The 26,539-nt window shown below is 49.8% G+C and overlaps 1 protein-coding gene across 1 annotated transcript in view; it reads left to right on the forward strand.

Moving 5' to 3' along the window:
* PTPRN2 (protein tyrosine phosphatase receptor type N2) overlaps positions 1-26,539 on the forward strand; it is a 673,487-nt gene that overhangs the window by 591,244 nt on the left and 55,704 nt on the right. Inside the window, 1 exon segment of the mRNA XM_060156261.1 lies at positions 19,531-19,678. Within this exon segment, the coding sequence (XP_060012244.1) occupies positions 19,531-19,678 (148 nt within the window).

The following is a 26,539-nucleotide window of genomic DNA, read 5'->3' on the forward strand; positions in this document are numbered from 1 at the left end:
ACTTGGAAAGTGTCCGTTCATACATATGGACGAGGAACGCTTCCGGAGTGCGCGGTGGCCCACGGGGACCCCCTCAGGTAAACCCGATGGGACGCCCAGGAAAGAGGCTGCGTTCTTCCAGCCCCTCGGGCTCCTCTTGGGAACTGAGTAAGAGCAGTTACCAGTGCAGACCCAGGGCAGATGATCTGATCGTTCCTGCACAGACTCGTGCGTAGAATTGATAGTGTATGATATGTAGCTTTTGGAATTGCACTAAAGCGTAGGCTTTTCGCCAACAATTCATCCATGGGCCACTTCTGCTCACCTTTCTATACTTGGCTCTGGTGCAGCTCTTGGACGTAGGGGGTTTTCAGTAGAAGTTTCCTGAGTGCCTGAGTGAAGTCGATGGTCGGTGTGTTACCCCTGAGAAGTTTTCAATCTACTTGAAATGAGGAGGGGGGCACGGCTAGAACACACTAGACTCAGCGAAGTGCCAATCACGTTCCTTTGCTGGGAGACGTCTCCGTCCTGGGGGGCCTGGTCGGGGAGGAGCAGCTGTCCTGGGGCAGGCAGGAGACAGCAGGAAAGGTCCCGGCTCCTCCAGGAACCCTGATTCCGCTCACAGGGTGAGAGTCCGTGGGAGAAACAGGACATGCACGCAGCCTCGAGTGGCTGTGACCCTGGGCCAGACGTCGGGTGGCCGGAGCGCCAGCGTGAGGGGCTGTGTTCCATCCGTGTGTGGCCACTGTGGCTTCTTGAACGAGAAAAGTGACACCTGGTTATTCGTTTGTTCACTTACTTGAGTGCGTCTGCCAGAGGGTGAGGGCACTGGTGACAGACAAGCAGGAACTGAGTGGGTCGCGACCACTGTCCTCTGATGTTTTCTCTTCCGGAGTCAGAGGGGAGGGACCCAGAGATGCTCTGCTGAAAGGTGGTCCCAGATCCCCAGGCTGCTCCCCAGGGTGCCACCTGGGGCGGCTCAAAACCGTCCCCTCGGGCTTCCCCACCATAGAGCATGACGGCTTACAAAGCCCACGTGATCGTACGGTTGTTGGGGAAGGAGAGTCGCTCAGGATCTTCAGTGCTGTCCAGACGTCCTCAGAACTAGAGATGCTGGAGGTGAGGTGCTGGTATCACGGTGTGCCTGTGGCCTCGTTTCCTAACCACTGCTGGGGTGACGGCGCTGGCCTTACCCCCTCTTTCCCCTCTACTGGCTCAGCAGTTATAATTTAATAACTGTCCTGATCATTTTGCCGAGCGTAGCTCTGCCCTGCTCCCAAGTAGACTCAGAATCTCTGCCTCTGAACCCGGCATCTCCCTCTGACACACGTATTGTCATTGCCCGGTATTTTAGTTTCACCTTAACATTTATACCCTTAAATTAACCATTTTTCTTACTGATTTGCATAGTCAGCACTTGTTCAGATTGACTGTTATTTTTTTTCATCACCGTCACACCTTACTTCTCAGTTCTTTGTTTTGATTAAAATCTCCTCTTTTCCAAAACTATATCCTTCTTTCGGTCTTTTAATAGGGAAGTCTCCCTGTCTTTGTCTGAAAATGTCTTTAATTCGTCCTCACACTTGCATGATAGATTAGACAAGATCAAATTCTAGTTAATTTTCTCTCGTGACTTTAAAAATCCCGTTTTCTTGCCTTTGACGCCGTAGCTGTTGAAAAGGCTGTTCGTTGCTGGTCCAGGGGCTGCTCCTCCATGGGTCCTCTTACTTCTTCCTGACTTCTACACCTCCGCTGTTCTGGAACTTCTTTGTGCCTTGCCTTGGTGTGGACCTATTTTACTATGTGTGGGTTTTTTGCGGGCGGGGAGGGGTTGATTTTCAGTTCGTTTTGTTTTTGGCTCAGGACTTACTACGATTCCCGAATCAGAGAATTGCTCTCTTCCATCAGTTCTAGAAAATGACAGACCATTTACAGTTTAAATTTGACTGTCTTCCATTCCCTCAGTTCTCTCCTCTAGTAGAGAATGCTGGGCGTTCTTACTCTGCCTTCCGTATTTTCTCTCTTCATCCCTCTGCCCTGCATTGCAGCGCATTTCCTCAGACAGACCTGTCATCCAGTACGCCGGCTTCTCTTCGGTGGAGTCTAGTCTACTGTGGAATCCATCCACTGTGTCTGTAATCTCCAGGAGGACATTTTTCATTTGCAGCTGTTCTGTTACTCTTTTTTAAATGTCTGCTGTGTTGTTCTTGTCTTATCTTGTCAATCCTCCTTTAACGTCTTCAGTTCTTAGAAATGTCCATTTGGTTGTTTCCATCTAATACTTCTGCTTTCTAAGTTCCTGTGACTCGAAAGCTGCTCGTGGGTATGTTTGCCGTCTGGTGGGTTCTGTAGTGTCGGATTATAAGCTCCTCATGAGTGGGGCTCTATCTCTCGGAATTTTGTGTTAACCTCAAAAGAGAGGTTTTGAGACTGATATTCTAGCCACTCCAGGCTGACATGAAACCAGGACCATCTTTACATCAGTTCCCCACTCAGCGATTCCCAGATGATGTATATATTGTAAATTTGACCCTCGATCCCGGGGGAGGCCCAGGGTCCAAAAGTCTTCCCATCTTGAATCCGCGTGGAGACAGGTAAGCTTTCTTGCGGCCTGAACAAATGTTTCCACTGACGGCGTGGTCTTCTGAGGGTCCTGGATCGTGTGTGGTCTCACATCCAGCCCCCTGACTCCTGCATGCCAGATTTCCCTAAGGCCCCACGTGGACAGGGGAAGCGCAGACCCCCGGGGCTGAGGAACAGGAAATCGTTTGGCCCTGCCCCTCCCCCTCCCTCAAAGGCTTGAGTGACTTCAGGTCACGTGCCTCCCTCTTCACGTAGATTCCTGGGGATTTCCCTTAATTTTGTGAAAGGCAGACCATGCCATTTACACAGCGTCTCTAGACATCTTATAGAGGAGGCCCTTCAGTTTACCCGGTTCTTCTTGTCTCCGGGAACGTGAGACTCATCGCAGGTTAAACACAGTGCAGATGCTGCTACCAGTTAATTTCATGTCCCCTTGACAGTCATATCTAAGACCCAACTTCATGTTCTGCATAATAAAGAAAGACACCTCAAGGTGGGTCCCTGTGATCAAAGAGAGTGGTCAGCCACCTGGTTCAGGCCGGTTCCCACACTTCCCTTTTGTACGTGGGCAAAGGGGTCACCTTGCTTCAGGAGGTGCCTGTGCACCCGTGTGTGCAGCATAAGCTGTCTGTGGATGTGCACTGACAGGCACCTTGGTCAGCGGGCAGGTGGGCAGGTGAGTGGAGCCCGAACGCTAGGGGCTGGTAGCCATGGAGAGATTCCAGGGGTGCGTGTTCCGCAGTGATGCTCAAGGCAGCTGTCAGGAGGGGTGGGTACCAGTTCTGTAGCTGGAACGGAAGAGCAAGATGGGTGACAGCTGCTAATCCTCCCGCTTCACCCATCAAACCTGGAGAACTCGTGGGCGTGTAACTTGGGCAGCACACAGTATGATTGGCAGCTGAACTGGGGAGAGATGAAAAATACATTTGATAGTCTTATCTCTTAACTTTTCACCCTAAAAAGTGAAAATAATTTTTGATAGATCAACTCTTCTCTCTTCTACTTTGAACTCCCCATTTCGAAGCAATTGCGCAAAGAACGCTTGTCAGCCAGCTCCTGGCTGTTGTGGCTGACTGTTGAATCTTCATTTTCCCTTTTTCTTCACTGCATTTTAGCTGTTTCACTGCTGGTTGGAAGGGCTGGGAAGAGAGAGGAGATGGACATCTAGGCTTCATTCCCTTTTAACGGTTTTGCTTGGTGAAGAGAAGATAAATTTGTGTGTCTTGTATGAGCTTTTCCTGTTTGGTGCCATTTCTATTCCCCCATTCTCGTCTTATTGCTCACGAGCATGTAGCCTGTTAGTCTTAGGAAATTAAAAACCAAACATTCTACTTCCAAAGGGCACTTTTAGAACGTCTGCAAATATTTTCCAATAATGTGCTGTAGAATCCAGAATTTCCCGTATGGATATGGAAGAGAAAATCCGTGCCTGTGTTGCTGTCCTAGGTAACCTTTACCGCACTCGCTGGAATTCTTTGTTCTTCCTCAAAACTTCATCAGAAAATCATAATGAGTACATCATCGGTACAGAACAGAAAAGGCTGCTGCTAAGAAAAGACCTACTGCTTTGTGGTGCGCGAGATGCTGTCTGTGTGTTGCTAGGCAACCATCCCTCCTCTTCCTGAAAGGTTTCCCTGTTAAACCGCTGTCGTCATCTTTCGAGTGAAAATTGTCTCCTCTGGGCTTTTTCGTGTCAGTTGGGTGATAGTGAAGGTGTTGGGTCTTAGAGAGGATCTGCTCTTATAATTGTGACTTGGAATTGGCCGCTAGAATTTTGTAGGTGACCATCTGGTTGGGGAGGCATGGGTGGATGGCCCTTTAAACACATGGATCTGCTGGTACACACATACAGAAACATTATTCAAAACTGCTTTTCAAGAAGATCTTAAGGAAACACTGCCCAGTGTTTCACTGAACGACAGTGAAAATGTAAATGATTTCTTCATCACTCAGCTTCTTGTCTGGGGTGGTTACCCATCAGGTACCACTCCTCCCCCACATGCTAGAGGTAGCAGGCAGGTCGATTTGGAGGTTCTTTTGTCTCCTACAGTTTGTTTCTGTATTAGAAGATCTTTGAGGGTTGGTGATCTTAAAATTGCATTATCGTGATTCTTTTTTCCTCTTATTTCCTATCAACTCTGGAATCTAAGGTTGGTTTCCAACTGCATTTTGAACATTAATGGGATTTCTGAATAACTCATGGCTGAAAGGATTTTTCATATGTCAAAAAGACATGATTGGGGTTGGAATCAAATTCTTATTTTCGCATTGAATAAAGACTTTTTATTACTCTATATTAATAAAAATGTGTTGTAAAACTAATATTTGCAAATTCATTTTTACATACTGTCTGACTAATTTATAAAAAGGAAACAGAAACGTAGCTTTAGCCAGAGAGTTTACTTTTCTAGTTAAACTGTTCTGATTTCTCTTCCACATCAAAGTCTCAGAAACATTAACTTTTCTTTGTAAAGGTTAACATTGGCTTCTGCACTAAACCATCTATGGACGAACTTTGATTATCCAAAGAAGAGAGGATTTAATTATTGTTAAACACGGAGGTTCACAATGGATGAGAAACGATTTAGGAGAGTTTAATCTAGTCAGAATGATTGGGGTTTATCTCTTCCTCTTTCTTGCAGTTTCTTCTCAGTTTTCCAGCGTTTTCCGTGTATCTATGAAGATGAGTATATCGTTGGTAGGAATAAGACAACTTAATAGTAATTTTTTGTTGGATAAACAGCTATTTCAGCCGTTTAAAACGCCATGGATAGACATCTTAAACTGCCAGAAGGCAGAAATTAGTAGAAATGTCACAAACTTGAACGAATTTTTCTTTCGACTTGTGTTAATGGAAGTAGCTGCAGCCTGGCAGACTGATGCTTAAAATCACCACATTATCAGTTGTGAGGGTTTTTTTTTTTTTTTACTGTTTTAGACCAAAAGTACAAAAAGAAGAGACGCACACAAAAGATATTTGGTAAAGGCAGGTGGTCTGGATGAATAATGTTTCTTTCATTAACATGTTTCCCATATTAACTGTATAATTAACTGTACATGGCCAAGGGAAGCTATGGAAATTGCATTTTGAGATGTATCAAAGCTGCCTTATGCTTCAGATTTCCATGCAATTTACCATTAATGAATCCAGAGATGGGAGCCTCAAATCTGTAATTATTACTTACTATTTGAATGACAAGCAAAGAATTTTATCAGCAGACTTTTAAATGAAATGGGATTAGCCGCTAATGTTGAAATGGTTCATCTTATGAAAATAATTTTGAAGAAAATGTTTTAGTGGCAAGAGAGGTCTGAGGAAAGCATTTGCCGTTGGAATAGCCATTTTCCGATACTCCACATGAATGTGTCCACGTTTGACAGCAGGGTGCAAATATTTTTGAAAGCGAATGAATATTTTATAGGCTCCAGAGCTGCTCGTGCATCCCAGGAATAGATTATGCAATATCCCCAAACATCCTGGCGAAGGTGAGAGGGTTGGTAAGGTAGCCAGAGAAAACAGCGAGGCAGAAAAAAGACAATCTATGAGAGTATTCTGCAAGAGGTTAAAATTTGTTTAATAGCGTAGAAGTCTGCCTTTCCCCCTGCTGAGTGCTCATTCGATTTAAGATTGTAAACAGTAAATATTGTTGAAGAAAACTGTAAAACGAAGCCCTGAGACCCGTTTTTCCCAAAGGGTTTCATTGGCAGGGCCTCCGTGGTTCCATGTCTTTCGGGGTGACCCTGGTGGTCACTTACGCCCACGTGTCCACCGTGCGGCCTTGGCCTTGGCTCCGGGGCTGAGTCAGAGGCTGCGGGAGCTGAGCCTCTTCTCCAGGCAGGCTTCAGTGGGTGGCGCACCCTTCATCCATCCGGGAAGCGTTTCTTGAGCACCTAGGCCGTGCCAGGCTCTGCACCAGATGCTGGAGAGGCCATGAGGGGTAAAACAACGGGCGCACTGTCAGCGCCTGGAAACGCATCTTACCTTTATTTCTTTGTCCTGGTTTTTCCCATTGAGTTGATGGCAGGGACTAAAATACCCAGTTTATAGCGTCACCCAGTTAGAGCCCGGTGTCCTGTGAACAGGAGGAAAGCAGTGTTCAGATCTCCAGAAGCTCTGGAAGGCTGGTCTGGCAGGGACGTCGCTTTTAGGGCCTGGGGCGGATCCCACGCGTGCTCTGGGCTCACGGTCCTGCTGGAGCCCACGCGGGCTGGAGAGAGCAGCTGGGCGCGAGCTCCGGGTGGTTCTCTGGGAGCGCTGGGCTCCCTCCCACACGGCACCCAAGGGGAGCGAGCAGCAGATGACACTGTACAGGTGTGCGCTCTTGTCGTGTCTTAAAAGTCCTCGTTTTCTCAGACCTAGGATCATCTTGGTTTCATCTGAATATGTCTGAACGCGCTGGGCCTATGTTACTCCAATGTGCGACTCTCTCAGAGGCTGTTTTTGTGTCATCTGGGAACCAGTCCATGATTGCTGTGGGAATTGAATACGTGGAACCCAGGTGATCTGAAAGAGCTGATCAGTATTTCCCACCCACCGGGGGGAATTTGCTCCCAGGACTGTGACTGGTTACTTCGTGCTTCTGACGTGGCTGTGTTTGTGTTTGGAGATGCACACGTGCTCGCACACCTCTGTATTTCAATAGTTGCCTTATTTGTCTTAAGTAGATCTAAATATTCCACATTGCTTCAGTTGTTCGCTTGATTTTACACGTTAAGTTTGGGTTAAGCTATTGGCTGGTAGTTTTCTGTGGTACTTTGGACAAACTGATCTTCAATGAGATTTTGTAGAACAGCTAAGATAAAAACTAGTCTCATCAAATATCTGAACATTTCATCCAGGTAACAAAGCATGAAGATTGTTAGAAATATCAGGGTTGTTGATGGAATTTTCAGATTCCTACCCAGATTTTTGACTTCTGGTGAATTTAAGCTGCGACCTTGTTTCTGAGGTGAAGCCTTTCCTCATTGTGCTTGTGTGAGGGGTCGGGGGTTTAGACAATTGCTAAGTTTGCAGACGTTTAGGAGGATAAGGAATCAGGCTGGATAACGAAATGCACAGGATCTGTATTAAACCAACTCAAATCCTCTAATTTGCTCCGTTAGTAAATCCTGGCAGTTCTGCCTGCACTGTTGTCCCCCAAGTCCCAGCCCCTGAGCTCCCTTGCGGGAACGTCCAGCTGGCGTCTTCAGTCCCTGCCCGGAGCTGGCGTGACCTTTTCAAAGCATCTTTATCGTCACGTGCCTCTTCTGCGTGAAGCTCCCCGCGGGCTTTTCGTTGCTCTTGAAATAAGCCTCAGGCCCCTCCCTGTATGAAAGCCACCCCGACTTTCAAGCTCCCTTGGCCCAGGCCACCCTGGCCTCCTCTCTGATTCAGAACTGCTGGACCCATTTCCCCCCCAGGACCTTCTCTCTCCTGGAACACACCCACCGTCCTCTGCGCCTCCGGCCCTTCCCATCTCTCAGGAGGGACCTCCCTTCCTGGACTCCTCAACCACCCTCCACCCCAGTCGCCTTTACATTGTTGTTTTACACCCTCTTACCACTTACTGTTGTCTGAAGTTATCTTTCTGTTTAGCTACTGGTATGTGGTCTGTTCTCCAGCCAAAGCATCAGCCCCATGAGGACAGTGTTTCCGACCAGCTGCCTGCTGGATCCTCAGAACATACGACATCCCCAGCTCATACGATATGCTTTTGATGAAATTAGTTGAATGAACAAATAAATGGCCAAACCCACCAACAAATGAGCGGGAGCCTGAAATAATACTGCAACTCTTAACTCTCTCTTCCGAATTAGAGGCGGAATCCTGGTTTCACTCATAATGCCAGGCAAACCTCTTTTGTCTTCAGTTTAAATATAAATAGCTGTACATTTATGGAAATATGGTATAAGTCTCTTAATTATTTTCCATTGCTTATAAGTATTCACCTTTATATTTTGCCTATGTTCATATAACCTTAATTTTTAAGATGTTAAATAAGATAATAAGGTTCATCAAATTGCTCATTTAAAATTCTTTGAGCTTCTTGAAAATGACAGCCCGAAAGTACGAAGTGAAGTTATTGTTGTCGTTACTATTATCACGTGGCTTCTCTCTCAGCATTTCTGCAGAAGACCTTTGTCACCCTCTCCTATGCACACACCCGAAATTATATCGCACTGAAGTACCCAGCATGAAACAAGCTCTCAGTAGTATAAAAGAATGAGCCTTTCCCTTATTTAGGAAGAGGAGGTGGTAAGGACAAAATTACTTATTTTTTAAAGTTTACTAATTAGAACATTTCTGGAACAGAATGTGTCCATTATTAACACTTTCCACCAGGGTTTCAGTTGTGAGTCTTCATAAAATTGTGATTTTCCTTTTCCATAAATCTATAAATTAAGTCGAGTGCCGGTCACAAAGAGATCTGATGGGCACGTGATTTAGTGCACGAGGGCCTTTGAGAGCGTCTCTCACAGGCACAGCCCTCCATGGAGACGACCTGGAGGGTAGGCTCAGGGGTTCCTGACCCCAGGAAACACCCTGCAGGTCATTCAGAAAACTGTCTCTTACAATCGGTATGCTTTCTCACAGGCTGGACTCTTCTAGATTTAGAATACCAAAACTCAAAATTATTAAAATAAAAATATAGTAATTGAAGATTCCAATTAGTTAAGCTCTACAAAATAGAGATTTAACTCGTTTTCATGTCCTCTTAACTCACTGCTCTGCGAGGAGTTGCCTTTTCCTTCTCTTCACTCTTCCAAAAGCACGTGGGGTGCATGCACCCCGTCTCAGTGCCGCATAGGAGCAAGGAACTTGTTCTCGGGGAAACCGTCCCAGCAGTACTTTGTAAAAACACGTGGTGTTCTCTAAGGCAGGGGTCCCCAACCCGTGGGCCACAGACCAGTACCAGTCCGTGGCTTGTCAGGGGCTGGGGCCGCACAGCAAGAGGTGAGCGGCGGGCAAGTGAGCGAAGCTGCATCTGTATTTACAGCCGCTCCCCATCGCTCGCATGACCACCTGAGCTCCACCTGCTGTCAGATCAGCGGCGGCACTAGACTCGCATAGGAGCGTGGACCCTACCCGTGAACTGCGTGCGCGGGGCATCTAGGCTGCACGCTCCTCACGAGAGTCCAGTGCGTGATGATCTGAGGTGGAGATGAGGTGGCGACGCTGGCGCTGGGGAGCGGCAAATGCAGACCATCGTTAGCAGAGAGGTTTGACTGCGCAGAGACCATAATAAATCAGCTGCTTGCAGACTCGTATCAAAACCCTATCGGTGAGTGGCAAGTGAAAACAAGCTCAGGGCTCCCACAGATCCTGCATGAAGGTGAGTGGTATAATTATTTCATCATACGTTACAATGTAATAATACTAGAAATAAAGCGCACAATAAATGTTATGCCCCTAACCCCATCCGTGGAAAAATCGTCTTCCACGAAACTGGTCCCTGGTGCCAAAAAGGTTGGGGACCGCTGCTTTAAAGCTTTTATTGGTTTTCTTAGCTCTTCCACATATTTTATTTTTCAACTAGAAAAAGGATTTTAAACAAAACAAGATGATCCACGGTTCACAGCCTCCAAACCAGCGCAGCGTATTCTGTTTCTCCTTCTATGCTGCTTCTCTGTCCTGGGGTTTTCCTGCTCACTGTCTCCGCCTAAAATGAGTGTTAAGCTGGGGACTTACTCTTAAAGGCTTTGCATTTGGAAGCATATGAACTTTTCTCTACTATTTTAACAATTTAAAATCTCTATCACTGCACAGCCCGCTTGGTTACCACACAAAGAACGGGAGCACGTTTCTAAATCACACTGAGGCAGTGTGAGAACAGTTTTCAGGGGTCGCTGGGCCCACAAAGATCCTAGGCGGTCTTCAAAACAGCTCAGCTTGAGAAACAGAGCTTTCGGGGGAAGGATTTGGAAGAAACGGCATTGATTCCCATTTATCAGCGAAGCCAATTCTGCTGCCCACGCCCGGGGCTTTTGCTGGTCAATTTCATCTGTTTCTAACCACGTCCCAATTCACTAGGATAAGGGAAGCGAGTTGCCCACTGCAAGTTCACGTGGGAGTGTTTCCTCCTCAAAAGCAAATTTCCACGGAGGTGATACCTAAAATGTAATAAAAAGAGAAAAGGCCGCGTGAAGGTCTTTCATTTACTCTTTCTGATTCCTTTGCTCCCGTTCGTGCTCCTTTAGGCTTAGCACACGTGACCCAGAGGCTGGATTCCAAACAGTGCTGACTTCTCCCACGTGACCCCACGCTGCCAACGCAGGACCGTGCGCTGAGCTGGCCTGGTCTGGGTCTGCGTGTTTTCCTTTTTTTTTTTTTTTTTTTTTTTGCGTTACGCGGGCCTCTCACTGTTGTGGCCTCTCCTGTTGCAGAGCACAGGCTCCGGACGCGCAGGCTCAGCGGCCATGGCTCATGGGCCCAGCCGCTCCGCGGCATGTGGGATCCTCCCGGACCGGGGCTCGAACCCGTGTCCCCTGCATTGGCAGGCGGACTCTCAACCACTGCGCCACCAGGGAAGCCCTCCCTTTTTTTTTTTTTAATATGATGTGTGCCTAGCTGCTCTGCATCTTAAGTTCCTCGTTTGAAGGCGATAAAGCGGTGCGTGTTTAACTATCCGGTGAGACCCGGAGCGCCACAACAGGTGAGACGTTGGGCAGGTTGGGCAGGTGTGAGAACAGAGGGTGAGTCACCGGGGGCGGAGCTTCACTTGTTATTTTTATTGCAGTCAGATGGTGTTTCGAATACAATTGTATGGTTTGTGATTCCATTTCAAGCAAATCTTTCCTAAGCTAAGAAACAGCGAAACTACCCTCTGATCATTTAACCGTATCTGTCCTTCCTCGAGCTTGAACGGACTCCTTTGAATTTCTAATTCCAAATATCTTAGCCTGCCTGATGCATAATATTAATAAATAACATTTAAAATGTGCTAGATGCAGCGATCTAGAGGCAACCGAGACGCCTTTTTCATCGAGCAGTTTGCTCTTCCCGCGTCTCTGTGTCCATATGTGCTCAGCCCAGACAATTAACCCCATCTAATTTCTCCTTTCATCTTTTCATATTTTTCGCTTGGAATTTAAATGTCTTACTTTTGGCATTCAAACACGTAGCATAAACATTTCCCTTCAATGTATTAATGAAGACGGGTGACAATGATGATTATTTTTAAAGGAAAAAAGGTCATCGTCTCCCCAGATGGCAGCAGAATCAGCTTACTGGTGCTTTTAAAAGCATTCATCTAACTCTGCCTGACTTTGAAACACCAGCCTATGGTCCCCTCACAAGGAAAGGAAACGTAAATGGCTGTATTCTTACTCCAACAAAAGGTCTGATTGTTGTAATAGGCACCCAACCCGAGAAGGGAATAGAGACAACGCTTTCCTAATAATAATTGGATCTTCCAAAAACCCACCTTCCTTTACTACACCTGCTCCTCAGAGGAAGAAGCTTGTTCCTGGCAGCATCATTGTGAAATGAACTTTCACTGGGACAGTTTCTACTTGTTTCACGTCTGAAGACTCACAAAGCAACAGAAGTCTCCCAAGATCTGTGCGGACACGGTTTGATGCTGACATTACTGGTTTCCAGCTGTATTGAGCAATGCGACATGGTGCCAACTGGATCTTAGTTTGCTTGTTTTCAGCAATGGTCCGCCATCCTTATGAGTTCTAGTATTTTGTGTTAAAAGGTTATTTTCATTATTCTCTTTAATAAGTCCTCTTGGCCCTCCCAGTATGTCACCCTCTCGTTGCTAGCGGTAAGAGATGCCAGCATACATCATTTCTGTGCCCTTTAACAGAGCTAAAACCGTGTGGTCCACCCGGGCTCTCGCGGCCGCCCCCACGTGGGTTTGGTTGAGCACTTTGGCAGCCGGGATCCCAGCTCTGCGGGCTGGATTCAGACGAACTTGCACAGCTCTCCAGACCCATCCTCCCAGCATTCGGAGGCGGACAGCAGCACGCCTGTCCTGCAGCATGGAGGCGGCCAGGGGGGCCGCGGAGCCAGGTGCCCTCAGCTGTTCTTAGAGCAATCATGGCCCGAAGCCCTTGTTACATGTGGTGAAATAGAAGATTTTAGTAAGTGGGATTCTTTCCTTGTGACCCTGAAAACCGATCCTTGATGTTGACGCTAGTAAAATGGTGCCTGTGGAACAGTCCAGATCCCGACATGATCTGAGGTGCCAGGGCAGAGCCCCACACGGCATCACGAGCTCTTTCCACACCAGAAATCAGCAGCTCAGCTTCACGTCCATCATCTCCTAAACTGGCATTTCCAGTGACTCCTCGAGACTGGTCAGGAAACGCCTCCCTATTAAACCAGCGATGAGAAGCACGTAGAAGGGACGAGCTCCAGGGCCGGATCCGCGAGATCCACGCGGTGAGGAAACTGCGGGCTTGTGAGAAGGACCACTGTCCCTTGTGGATCAGAAGCAGTGTTGAAACCACAAGCTATGTACTTAGTGGCATTGCTTCTCATCGGTTTAATAGTACCCAGCAAGGTTGACCACACCGACAGCAACGTCTGTCCACGGCGACGCCCCTCAAGTTCTCCACTCAAGCTGCGGACTTAATGCATCACATTTCATTAGATAATGGTTTTCATTAGATAATGGTCAATGTCCCCAGAGCCGTGTAGTCACAGAATACAGAAGAGACATTACGAGATTTTCTAATGAGAATCACCATCCCTTCCATCTGTGTATACTTTATAGTTACAAAGTATAGTTGATATATGAACTCAGTCAAGCGTCAGAACCACCTTAGAAATACGTACTATGATTCCCGGTTTTATGCAGCAGTAAATTAAGGGTCAGTGAGGTTAGATGGTTTGCCCAAAAAGTCGTTGTGTGGGGACCAGACCTCTTTGTTTATCACACTGTTAAGAAGTCTTTCAGAATCAAGCCGAACGCCTTCTCCATTTATTAGAGTTGCCTTCCTATTGGAAAAGCTCCCTCAGGCACTCACAGAGACTCTGTGAGTAATGGGTGAAATTAACCTCCCAAAGACACAACGTGCTCCTGTGATTAACAAAACTCTATTGTGCTCCACAACCCAGATTCCATATTCCTAGGAATTGCTTTCTTGACCTGAAGATGCTGACAATTTGATCAGAAGACAGTGCAGAATGTATCTGAGTGATAATAACAAATTGTGGACACAAGTCTCCACCTTATAATGGCAGTAACACTTCTGTTCCACAAGTTCTGGGATTCTGTGTAAAATGATTCCAGTGAACCTGGAAGCCAGTGGTTTGTTCAACACGTGAGAGCATTTCCTGAAAAGTCATCGGGGGTACGTGGTCCCCCTGCCCCAGAAACTGTTGGTCATTTTCCTACCCAAACAGTCGAATTGTGTGGGCTAGAAAAGGGGATGTGAGCTGCGGAGCTGGGAGGATGAAGTCGGAGATGAGAGGCAGATTAAAGAGGAAAACCTTAGACTGAGTCAACAGCTCATAAAATGGGTCTTGTGAAAGCTGACGCGATCCTCAAGGAGCAAGAAACTCAGAAGAAATGCAGGTCCATCTTCAGCCTGTTGTAAATGATGGTGTTGTGTGGTCGGGGGTCACGAGGTCAGTGTCAGCCGGTTCGGCTACAAACTTGGAAAACCCATATTCTGAGACCTCGGGATATGGGGATTATCTTTATGCAAGTACATCAAACCTAGGCCCTTGAAAAGTATCGCAATTCAAGAAGGTTTTAGAAACCTTTGCGCTCAGGGCTCATCTGGAATTAGCTCGAGTGAAATTCCCCTGACGGGCTCCAGGAGCATGGAACCACAACGCTGTGTCCTTCCAGCCGAGAACCCTTGCAGTCCCCACCACCGTCACCCAGAATCTAGCTGAGTGGAGTGAGTAACTCTTCAACATTAAAGACTTACTTACTTCCAGACGTTCTTTAAGAACCGGGGTAGCTGTCATAGCTCATCTGTATAAGCTCTTCAACTTGAACCAACTGGTGCGGAGCCCTGACTCCACTTGACAGAGGTCTTCTGCATGGACACGGCGGGGGATCCCCTTCACCTGGCTGGCCCCCCGCTACAGTGCTGGCGATTCGTCCTGCTCTGCTCTGTGTATCCCAGAGCTTCCTCTGTGCAGGCTGATGATGTTGGTATAAGACGGGTCCCTAACCCCCAGGAGCTCACGACCCATGGGGAAGACAGGCTTCTTACACTAGTGACGGTGCATGGAACGTCCCCAGTGAGGGCCACTCGTTGAGGGCACAGGAGTCCACAGAAGCATCTCAGGGAGACAGCGCCAGACCTGGACCCTGAGGATGGTTAAGACCAAAACGGAGGAGAGTCTGGGAGAAGCGCTTTCTGACCTGGGGCTGCTCCTCCAGGTCTGTGAGACCGCCGCGACCTCGGGGCTGTCACTGGAACGTCAGGACTTGGAGCCACCCGTCGACATGAACTGTGAAGCTGTTTGTTGGCTAACGCAGAAAGGAGGAAAGCAGCAGGAAGTATTTAATGAAACGTTCCGAAGTCCTCTGGTACTTGTGGGGGCAGTTCTTCCAAGTTTCAGAAGATTCATTGGCAAACTTTTTGGCATGCCAGCCATCAATATACAATTTTTACCTGGAGCACAAATTTCTTACAGAATTTTCCAGGCTACGATCAGTCATTCAACACATGTTGACTGTGTGCTAAGTGCATGCGACACGGGCCCCACCCTGAACAAGTGAGCTCATGAGAGGAGGGGGGGCCTGGTGCCCACAAAGCCGACTGGGGTCCACGTCACGGAAATGCAGCTTTTAAACTAGTGTCTGAGGCGGGGGTGGGTTGTAGGAAAGCAAGATGAGAGAAGGCAGTGGTGGGCGTGAAGGAGGAGGACACATCCGTACTGACCTGGACTTCTGGGTAGGTTCATGACAGCACAATCGGCATGAAGAAGGCGTCCAGAATGATGGTGACGGGGGAGGCTTCAAACAGTGGGACGTGTTCTTATTGGGATGGAGTCACAGGTTAGTAAAGTGAAGTCTGGACAAAGGACAATGCTATCTGGGCACCATTGGTGGCTTTTGAAGCAGGTGGTATTGTGACCAGAAATGCCAGCCTGTGAAGGAACCAGAAAGGGGATGTGAGGGAGGATGGAGGAGGAGGCCACGGCAGCAGGAGGACACCAGCAGGTCTGTGTCTATAAGACCCTCATCTCAGCATCTTTTCAACTTAAATAAGAAAAGTCTATAATATTGATGTCGTCCAAAGCTTAAGCAACGGTTGTCGGAACAGAAAAAAAGCAGCTCACACATGTGCCCGAAATGGTGGAGTTTATCCCAGGCCTTGCTGTTTAGCTCCAGGTGGAGACGTTATCAGCAGCTTCTGTTTTCATTCTGCTTTCCTTCATTTTCTACATGTGCTATTTATGGAATAAAAAGTTAGTTGTTGTTTTTTTAAACTAAGCCCTCCTCCCATTCCTACCACACACACACACACACACACACACACACACACACACACACGTTAAATGAAAGTATTTTAAATGTCAGCTTTTAGCACACCTACAGTCTGGGGGAAGAACGTGCGTAGTGTTTAAATTTCATGTTAACTTACCTAATTATTCCGGGCGGTGATGGTGTCTGGGGAGGATCGCTACACCTGTTCTCACGCCCTTGACGAGAAGGGGCCTCGTAGTATTGAGCTATGGTGGCAGGTTTTGTATTTGTATAAAACACATTAGTTTACTACCAAGGCCTAGCTTCCTGACAGACAACATGAAACATACTCTCATGTCTCAGAAGAAAAACATCTAATCCACAAACAGGAAGAGCAAAAGCTCCTCAGACGTGGATGGGAATCATGTCCATTGAACACAGTGAGTGATGTTCTGTAAAAATACTAATAGGGAAACAACGAATAGGTCAAATTGAAATGACCGGAGCAGGGCAAACACAGACGAATGTAGTAATACGTGCTGAGAGGATGAAAACTTTATCTCAGTTTTAATATAATCAAGTGTATCTTTAGATGAGCTCATTCTCAATGAAACAAAGTAATAATGTTCGTAACGACTGTTTCCTCCCTGTGTCACTCAAGCTTGCGTACTACAGTCCCAGTTGATACTTCTTGCCGTAAGTTTAGAAATTCAAGTCAACTTGCAGCATGATTTCACTTTCCACAGTTAAGATAAATGTGAAATTTTAAACAGCTGCGGTTTACAGGAATTAAGATATAGCCGATGCCCCTTTTGCAGACAACATTTGAGACCTGATTAAACCTGCCAGGGTTTATCATTTTAGAAGCCATCACATTTTACTGAAAGAAGCTCATTCATTCATGATGGATTCTGTGAACAGAGTATTTTCCAAAGAAAAGTGAGGATCCCAAATCGTTTTGCCAGAAACAGTTTTACATCCATTTGTAAGACTGTACATTAACAAGTCTTGGGGAAAGTAACCACAGAAGCAGAGACTGTACACTTTACCCAGAACCCTCCTTCCCGGGGACCCCCGCACACACCATATTTTAAGCTAGATAATAAGCTAGTTGGTATTTCCCCAAACTTAAGTGTCATCCTTATTAGGGTAGCTTTGGTACAAGAAATATGTATCTGATATTCCATAATGATTGTCCCAAAAGAAAGCATTCTGTGTTTACATGTTCTAGATTGTGCCCTTAAGTTTGCTTCTTCCCCACCCAAAGAAACCTGTGAGCTGTGTGGGCACCAGGGGCTGGCAGTGGCCGGGCACTTAGAACTGCTGCGATGTTTCTGTTCCTGCTGAGGGTGAGCTTCTGAGGTTCACGGTCTGTACCTGAAAAGGGGTTCATGGCCACAGTTCTCGGTCTTCTGCATAGAAGACCATCTGCTGGTTCCCTAAGCGGCTGGAGCAGGGGGCTGAGGGATATGTGACCGTCACCCAGGGCCCCGTCGCTGGCCCTCCCGGAGCCATACCTGCCGGGGGGCCCTCAGCTGCTGGGCCAGGCGGCCCCGAAGGTGACTTCTCCCCTGGAACATCGCCCACCAGGCACCCGGCTTCCGAGCTCTGGTTCAGCTCACGCACATTGATACACACACCAGTCAGACCAACATGGACTAGAGTCAGTGTTTGTTGAGTGAATAATACAAGACAGTTCAAGTCACTGTAGTCAACATTTCCCTGAGAATTGTGGGACCCCGGCACGACTGTCTGGTGGAGTGTCCTTCCTTTTCTCATGCCTCTCTGTCCCCTGGAGTGGGTGCCGATGAGCCGGGGTGGCCAAGAGCAGTGGGGGGGGGGGGATGATCCGAGCCGGGTGGTCAGCTGGAGTGAGTGGGCGAGGGGGCTGACGGAGGGGTCGGGGTGATGTGGGACGGGTGTAAGCTTTGGCCGGACATCGGGGTGCCTGACCGCTGGAGGCCTGGCCTCGTGTGTGCGTGTGTGTTTCATTTTGCTGTGCGGGCATACTTGAAGACCCACAAGCAAGATGTTAGAGGATGGGACCACTGTTTCCTTTGGGCGCAATAAAGCCACCCGGGTTGGTCCTTTGAAATGCTCTTCCTTAAAATCACAGTCGTTTCTGGACTGAACAGATCAATAAGGTGAGTAGGCAGCACTGGCTTGGGAGTCTTTGTGGAGGGAACGTTCTGGAGCCCTTTGTTTCCCCATCCAGTTCTCCTAGTATCGCTGCCAACAGACAAGTGCCTGACAAATTAAGATCAGAGCAGCTGTGGGTCAGATACTCGGGTTGTTGTTTTTGTTTTTTAACACTGCCAGCCACGTGATGCTGCGCACATCAGAGCAGCCCAGTGTCTTAAATGCAGCACCCCCGGTGGGTTCAGAAAAGCCAGCCAATTTCAAGAAAAATGACTTCTGTGCCAACAGAAACGGGAGCGGGGGCAGCCCTAGCGAAGGCCCCGTCTGAGCTCCCTGCCCTTGACTGTGTGGCGAGTGGCGGGATTGTCGTCACCGCTGCTGACACCTGTGCTCCCTCCCTGCACCGGGGCCTGTGCGCATAGGCAGCCCTCATCTGGGGACTAAACGGCAGCCATGGTGCCGGGCAGGGTCCCCCCCCCACCCCCGCTCCTGGCTGTCCCCACCGGGACCCCTGGCTGAGCGCCTGGCTCAGGCTCTGGAGGATCTTGGGAGGGTGTGGTTTCCGTTTCTGTCCAAGAGAAACCACTTGGACACGATTTTGCTTGGATAATACAATAGTTTTCAGCGTGTTCCGTAGTTTTCACTGAAAATATTTCCAACAATTATTGCATCATAGTATCTGTTGGTAAGCAGTGGTTCTCTGCGATGGGGAAAAAGAAAATGAGACTGAGTGCAGAGCATGACAACTGAGGTGCTTTCTCAGACTGAAGTTACTGACAAACACGTTTCTGTGGGCCCTGTTTTTTAACCCAGCTCCAGCTCGCTTCCTCCGTGTAGCACGGTGGTAGCTTCTTCGTGTATCTGAGCACGTTCCTTCTTTGATGCAGAGAGCAGGGTCCTCCTGTGCGTGTTTCCAAGCACAGAGGCAGACCCGGCTCCCAAACCTCCCTTACTCCTGACCTCAGAGCCTGGATGCCCAGCCAGGCATTCAGGGCCCCTGGGCTCTCTCTGTCCCCAGCCGCACCGGACACACCTGCACGCGTGCCTGCCCCTCCCCTGCGCTGTGTTAAACCTCTTCCCACAAAGTGCGGCGCCATAAGCCTCCCTGACTGCGCCCATCCCGTGACCTCGCTCCTGGCTGGACACACATCCCACCTCTGGGCTGGCGCATCAGACCTGGTCTGCCGTGTGTGCGTCTGTTTTCACGGTCGCTGGGTGTTCTCACCGCCCCCTTGGCACCGCGGCAAACGCAGCGTGACCACCTTTGAACCAACCACCAAAGCACGGGGCAGCCTTTGCCGCACCCCCTGCGTCTGGTTAGCCCTCGGCCCTGCACCAGGCCCCGAGCCAGCCCTACCCCCCTTCAGCAGGGGAACTGTGGGCTGCACCCCACGGGCCGCCCGGCGTGCCGTCACCGCCAGGGGCCCGCGCCCTCGGCTGGCGCTCCTGACTCTCGTTCTCCCTCCAGGCCTACATGGAGGACCACCTGAAGAACAAGAACCGCCTGGAGAAGGAGTGGGAGGCTCTGTGTGCCTACCAGGCCGAGCCCGACAGCTCGCTCGTGGCCCAGAGGGAGGAGAACGTGCCCAAGAACCGCTGCCCGGCAGTGCTCACCTGTACGTACCGCCGGGGCTCTGGCCGGGAGGGCGGCCGGTGGTGGGGGGGATGGGCCGCACCCGCCCCCCGGGATTTCCCGCTGCGCTCGCGCGGCTGCAGCGTCCTCCCCTCCTGCCCGTCTGCCCTCTCTGCCAGCAAACGTCCTCTCACTTCATTTTTTTTTTTATTTTATTGAAGTGTAGTTGATTTACAATGTCATGTTAGTTTCAGATGTACAGCAAAGTGATTTAGTTATACATGGATGGATAGATAAGTAGATAGGTAGATAGATAGATGATACATAGATAATAGATAGATGATAGATGATATATATAGAGATGATAGATAATAAATAGGTAGATAGATGATAGATAGATGAGAGATAGATGAGAGATGATGGATGATAGATGATAGATGATATATAGATAGATGAGAGATAATAAATAGGTAGATAGATAGATGATAGATGATAGATAGATGATAGATAGATGAGAGATGATAGATGAGAGATGATAGATGGATGATAGATAGATAGATGATAGATAATAAATAGGTAGATAGATGATATATAGATAGATGATAGATAGATGAGAGATGATAGATGGATGATAGATAGATGATAGATAGATGATAGATAGATGATATATAGATAGATGATAGATAATAGGTAGATAGATGATAGACGATAGATGATATATATAGAGATGATAGATAATAAATAGATGATAGATAGATGATAGATGAAAGATGATAGATGGATGATAGATAGATGACAGATAGATGATAGATAATAAATAGGTAGATAGATGATAGATAGATGAGAGATGATAGATGATAGATAGATAGATGATAGATAATAAATAGGTAGATAGATAGATGATAGATGATAGATAGATGAGAGATGATAGATAGATAGATGATAGATAGATGATAGATAGATAGATGATAGATAATAAATAGGTAGATAGATAGACAGATGATAGATATTCTTTTTCAGATTCTTTTCCCTTACAGGTTATTGCAAAATACTGAGTAGAGTTCCCTGTGCTGTACAGCAGGTCCTTGTGGGTGATCTATTTTATGTATGGCAGTGTGTACATGTCAATCCCATGCTCCTTATTTATGCCCCCACCTTGCCCTCTGGTAAGCATAAGTGTGTTTTCTCTATCTGTGGGTCTGTTTCTGTCTTGTAAGTAAGTTCATTTGTGTCATATTTTAGATTCCACATGTAAGTGATATCATATGGCATTTGTCTTCCTCTGTTTGAGCTACTTCACTTAGTATGATGATGTCTGGGTCCATCCATTCATCTCACGTAAAGGGCAGGGAGACCACCACCCTTTGAGCCTGCCCCCGACACCAGCCTCGAAACACAGAGCCATCTCTTCCTTCCGGCCTCGCGGCCGAGTCCTGGAACCACGGGTGGGACACAGGGATCCCAGCGAGCACTTGCCGTTGCTCTGGGATCCGAGGCTCGTTTCTGAACCCTGGAGCCTCATCCTCACCTGCACTTGGCCTCACACCGTCGTCCTTGAACACTTGGGGCCATGAGGAGTTGACAGGCAGTCACGTGGGCCGGGCAGGCTGTGGGCACAGCAGGAGCAGACACAGGTGCCCCAGCAGCCTTCAGCCCGACAGTGTGTCACCAACATCGCCAGGAGTCACTGCCAGGAGATGGGGACACAGGAAGGTACCAGCCCTGCAGTCTCACACTGCGTGAGGTGACGAGTGACCTACAGGTGCGGAGGCCCACGGAGGACTAAAGGAGGGGCAGGCCAAGTCTGCTTCTTCCCACCCACCTGCACCTCCTCTCCTCCTGTCACTTTACTAGAGACGCCAGCCTCCTGTGTCCTAGCAGGTTCCAGGCCGCTCTGGGCTGTGGTTACTACACATCCCCCTGCAGGGGGAGGGGATCTGGGGAGTGTCTGTGACCAAAGTGTCTGACGTAAATGCCGACTGCACGAGTGACTGTCTTGGTAACGGAAGACGGGAGAGATGCGTGCAGACCTCACACACGGCAGGAGGAACTTTGTGGGCTGACTTTTCGAGGGCTCAGCAGAGCCACGCTGGGGCTCACAGGCAAGACCAGCCCCCTCGCAGGGAAGCACGCCTGGGTCACAAGCCCCGTCCCAGCCTTGTGGAGCCAGTGGGGGACCAGCCTGGCACCACCCAAAGGCGCGGCCAGGCTGCCATCCCAACGCCCCCCGGCCTGGGAGACGCAGCAGCAGATGTTCTGTCTCGTAGCAAGTGGCAGCGACTCCACGCCTGCTCACGGGACAGCGAGAGCAGAGACACACTCCTGTGCTGCTCTAGCCCCAGCCTGGGAATTACACACCTTTGTAAATTCTTAACACGCTGCTTCTGGGTGTAAGTCTTTTCTAACTGTTTAGTCAGTGTTCAGACTAGTTCTGTGACGTCTGAGGGCCTTTTCCCTAAAGAGCTCTAAAAATAGGAGCTGTTGCGATTTATAAGTTTTATGTTTAGAAGAAAAGACAGTAACTGACACGTGTTTATTAAGCACCTACTTGTGCCAAGAGCTGCTGACAGACGCTGGGTCACCCAGTCAACCAAGCTTGGCCACTGTCCTCAGAGAGGACCCAGGTTAGGGGGTCCGGGGGTGTTCCAACTACACCCTAAATAATGCGGTGTTGGGGGCAGACCGTCAGCCTGGATCCAGCGTGCTCCCAGGCCTGGAGGCTTCCTCGGGTGTCAGGCCCTGTAGGGTAAATACCCAAGTTCAAAGCATCCCTTCCACCGAGCCAACCACAACACGGCACGTTCCCGTCCACGCGCCCTGCAGCCCGGCCGGCCGCTGGGCTCCGTCTGTGCCGAGTCAGCGATGGGTCCACAGGCCAGGACCTCAGGCACTTGGGGTGTCCTGTCTTCAGCCTTGGGGTGTTGCTTCAGCCCCGCGGGGACCAGAGCCTCGGGCCTGCCATACGTGGGCCGGAGCCAGGGCTCTGAAGGGGAAGCTCCTTCCTGGCTGGACTCTGGCGCTGGGCGTTAGAGACAGGCCACTGTTCTTGACCGGCATGGCCGTCCCAGAGCCTGACCTAGGTTGTCGCCTGTCCGGGGTCCTGCAGGAAGTAGGGGCCGGTACCCTGCAGAGACATGTGGGCAGATAGAGCCTCCCCAGACGCGCAGGTCCAGTCCCAGCAAGTGCGTCCCCACCTTTGTCCTCCACACTCCTGCCTCCTTAACCTTTAGAGGAAATCCTGTCCTCAGATCTCCACCGGCATCTCTTCCCAGGCAGGACCCTCCGGCGATGGCCTCACTTAAACTCTTACTGGTCTCGCCAAACTCCACCAGGGAGAACCGCCGCCTCTTCCTGAAACCTCTCCGTATTGTCCGGCTGTTCACTCCTTATGGCGCAGAAACGGTCCATGGTGGAGCGTAGGGCGTTGACAGGGTGGCCTCCACGCGCCCCGCTCCCTGAAGCCGACGTCGACGCCCCAGGCGGGGACAGTGAGGTGTGCACGACAGCGTCGTGTGTTCGACGTGCTCCCCACAGCACCCACCCGTGTCACTCAGCCTCACTCGGGGCTTGGGATGGAAACCCCGGGGCCATCTCTCTCTGCATTTGCTCCTTTTGCCCTTATCCTCTCCCGTCACCTCCAGCGAGGCCCCTCATTTCTGGATCTGATGGTACCGGCCCACTCTGCTCCCCCCTACCCCTGGCTGGACCCCACCTTCCTGCCTTTACTTCCCTCCATGAAGCAGCTCTGCTCCTGCCCCGCTTCTCCTCATGTCCATCCTCCACCCGGGAGAGGGGAGTTACTGCCTGGCTCCCTGGTCAGCGGCCCCCCGGGCCACCCACCTGGACCCTGCCCAGTCCGGCAGCGTGCAGGCTCCCCTCCTCCCAGCCCCTCCACATCTTTGCTCGTCTGCTGCCCCCGAAATGTCTCTCCCCCCACCTCCGCCAACACGAGGGCCGTTCCAGGTGAGGCTGGAAGCCGTCCCAGTTGGCAGTTTGGTGGGAAATTCAAGGGCGGCCGGGCTAGCGACTTTCCCATCCCTGACAGCCCGGAGATTCTAGCTACAAGTGACTTGTCTTTCAAAGGACAAGGCAACTAGCGTTCACGAGATGTTGGCTGGCCATGCGCTGGGTCTAATTCTATAGCTCAGAAGTTTAAAGAATTTAATTTTTAAATTCTTTTTTTTTGCCTTTTTAAAAAGAATTATGCAATATTCCGCTCATCTGTTTTTTAAATTAAAAACAGGAATATGATGCTATTTTGGTGTGCAATCTTAAACAGAAAAATGTTTGTGATTCTGAGTTATAATAACAAGAGAGAGACACAGAGACACAGGAATACTTAGACGTGAACCCAGAGAGAACGTAAAGCCAAAGACACAGGCACGTGAAGATGGACAGAAGGGTCTGTGATGCCGTTTCTCTCAGCTCAGCTTTCGCGGGCGTTGCTGCTCACCCAGCTCACAGCTCGGCCCCCCGCCTTGCCCGGAAGACGGGCCGGGTGAGGGTCAGAGCGACTCTGGCCCGGCTCTTCCCGGGAGCCACGTCACCTGGTGGCACCAGGCTTCGGCCACGTGTGACAGAAAGGCCAGCGGCCAGGCTGAGCACATCGAGTGCGGCCCCCGCGCGCCCCGGGCCCGCCCCCCAGCCCTCCTGCATCTCCCCCCGTCGGACAGATGAGGGTGTTGGGGTTCGAGCCCGGGTGCCCTGTGCTGACGGGACACCGCCCCCCTTGTGCTTTTGTGGACTCACCTGAGTCTTTCTGAGTCGGGAACAGGAACACAGATTTCGAACTTCCACAGAAGGAACGTCTCAAATACATCCAAGGCCCACGGTACTTGACAAAGCGTCGCTTCCCTTGAAACACACAGAAAACTATCTATTTCCAGACAAACCTTTGGTTTCCATATTTTTCCCAACTCCCAGCAGAACCCCCGCAGCGAGTATTCTGGTTCAGCCCCATCTGAGTGACCTGCTCAGCCTCTAGCCATCAGGCGTGGGAAATTCTCCTAAATCCGACAGGCAAGCAGGATTTTCTTCCCCTCGCGTAAAACGGCTGCACGAGAAGCTAAGTGTCCAGAGAAGTTGCTGGCTTGGCTGTCTTTTTGTCACTCCCTTTTTTCGGCCTCTGAACCAGCTGAGTAACTGCCTCTGGATTTGGGAAGGCTGTAGGTGTGTTGGTGGCGACAAGAAACTATCCAGCCAGTTCTGTGAAGACTTTTCCTTTGCTACATCACAGCAGAAGCTGGGCTGCCGGAGACTGAAGAGCTTTTAAGGGACACGGGGAGGAGGCGCCCGGGCCTCCCCGTGGGGCTGTGCATGTGCGGAGCCTCTGGAGGGGGGCCCCTGGGCTGTGGGAGCGCCCCGCCGGAGCCTCCCCAGGGCAGAGGGGCTGCTTGCGGGCTGGGGGCCGCGCCACCGTCTGCACAGTTCAGCACTCAGGTTCAGCTTCTGCCCTCTCTTCACTCCTTTCCTTGAAGCTGGGCCACTGGATGTGTAAGACATCCAACCTCCTGTCACCTGGTGTCTGTGCTTCTCCCCGTCCCATTCCGATGCTGCTCGCAGAGGCGGGAGCCGGGGCTGGGCCCCTCTCCTGAACCCGCTCTGGTTTCTGTGCCCAGAGGCTGATCACAGCCTTCAGAAGGGCCGCGACGGGCTGTGTTTCCTCCTTGACCTGCACGTTTCCGGTTTCCGTTCATCGTGCAATGGGCACATCACAGGGCACAGCCCCGAGCCGTCCATCCTTATACGGAATTGAACTCTGCATTCACTGCTGATAAACGAATCCTTGTTCCAAGTCAAGGGGAGTTTGGCCTCTGGTCACCATGGTCACCCTCAGCCTTTTTCCATCCGCACGTTTTATAAACACGTTTTACCTGCCTTCGAGTCACGAACAGAGCCACATTCAACGGGATGAATACAGGGCGCTGCCTACCAAGGCCCCCCTCAGGCAGACTCGGATCCAGGAAGGAACGTTCCAGGGGCTGCGCCGTGAGCCCCTCTCTGCCTGCCGCCCTCCCATGCAGCCCAGGAGATCCCCGCACAGCAGACCGTGCAAAAGGCCAGGTGTGCAGTGTCCCATTTACACCATCACCCAAGAGCCTGGAGCCAGAGGTGAGCCGGGGCGTCAGGGGGCGACGTGGCTTGCCCCCTGCCCTCCTGACCCCGGGGGATTCCTTGCCGGCCAGTCCAGAGGCACTTTGCAAAGAAGCAGTGTCGCCAGCTTGGCATAATTCCCCCCACACGCTTCTTATTGCAGAAGTTTTAAAATGCTTGGGTTGAGATGATCATCTGACGATCGCCTACATTCCCACCAGCTAGAGTCCGCACAGCTGCCGCTCCGTATTTTGCCTTTTTTGTGTGATCAGCGTGTGTGCTTTACTTCTTTACTGGCTGAACTATTTCAGAGTGGGGTTTAGGCATCGTGATATCTAAATACGTGAGCCTGTGTCTCCTAAAAGTAAAGACCTTCTCCTACGTAACTACGACCCCATTGTTGCCACTAAGAAAATCAGTAATCCCCTATTAGCCGCTCATTCCACGCCATCTTCCAATGCTCCCAAATATTCCAGTTATATCATCTACAACGGTTAGTTAACTAGATGCAGTCAAGGTTCATAACTGCCTTTTGGACTTCGCGTCTCTCTAGCCTTTGTAACTTTAGAACAACCCCCTTGGTTTTCCGACGTGACTTGATCCTAATAAGCTCCTCTTTCTCCTGGCGGCCACCCTCCCTCGGAACCCTCACAAGCTCTCCAGTCAGGAGGCTGGCCTGGTCCTTGGGAAGCTGACTGCCTGGTTCCCAGACCCGCTATTTCCCCTCTTCTGGTCACGCACCTGAGACCCAGAGGCCCAGGGACACAGTGAGGTCGAAACCAGCCGTGGCCAGACTGAGGACACGCCGTGG

This window comes from Lagenorhynchus albirostris, chromosome 8 (genome assembly GCF_949774975.1).
Source record: "Lagenorhynchus albirostris chromosome 8, mLagAlb1.1, whole genome shotgun sequence".
NCBI lineage: Eukaryota > Metazoa > Chordata > Mammalia > Artiodactyla > Delphinidae > Lagenorhynchus > Lagenorhynchus albirostris.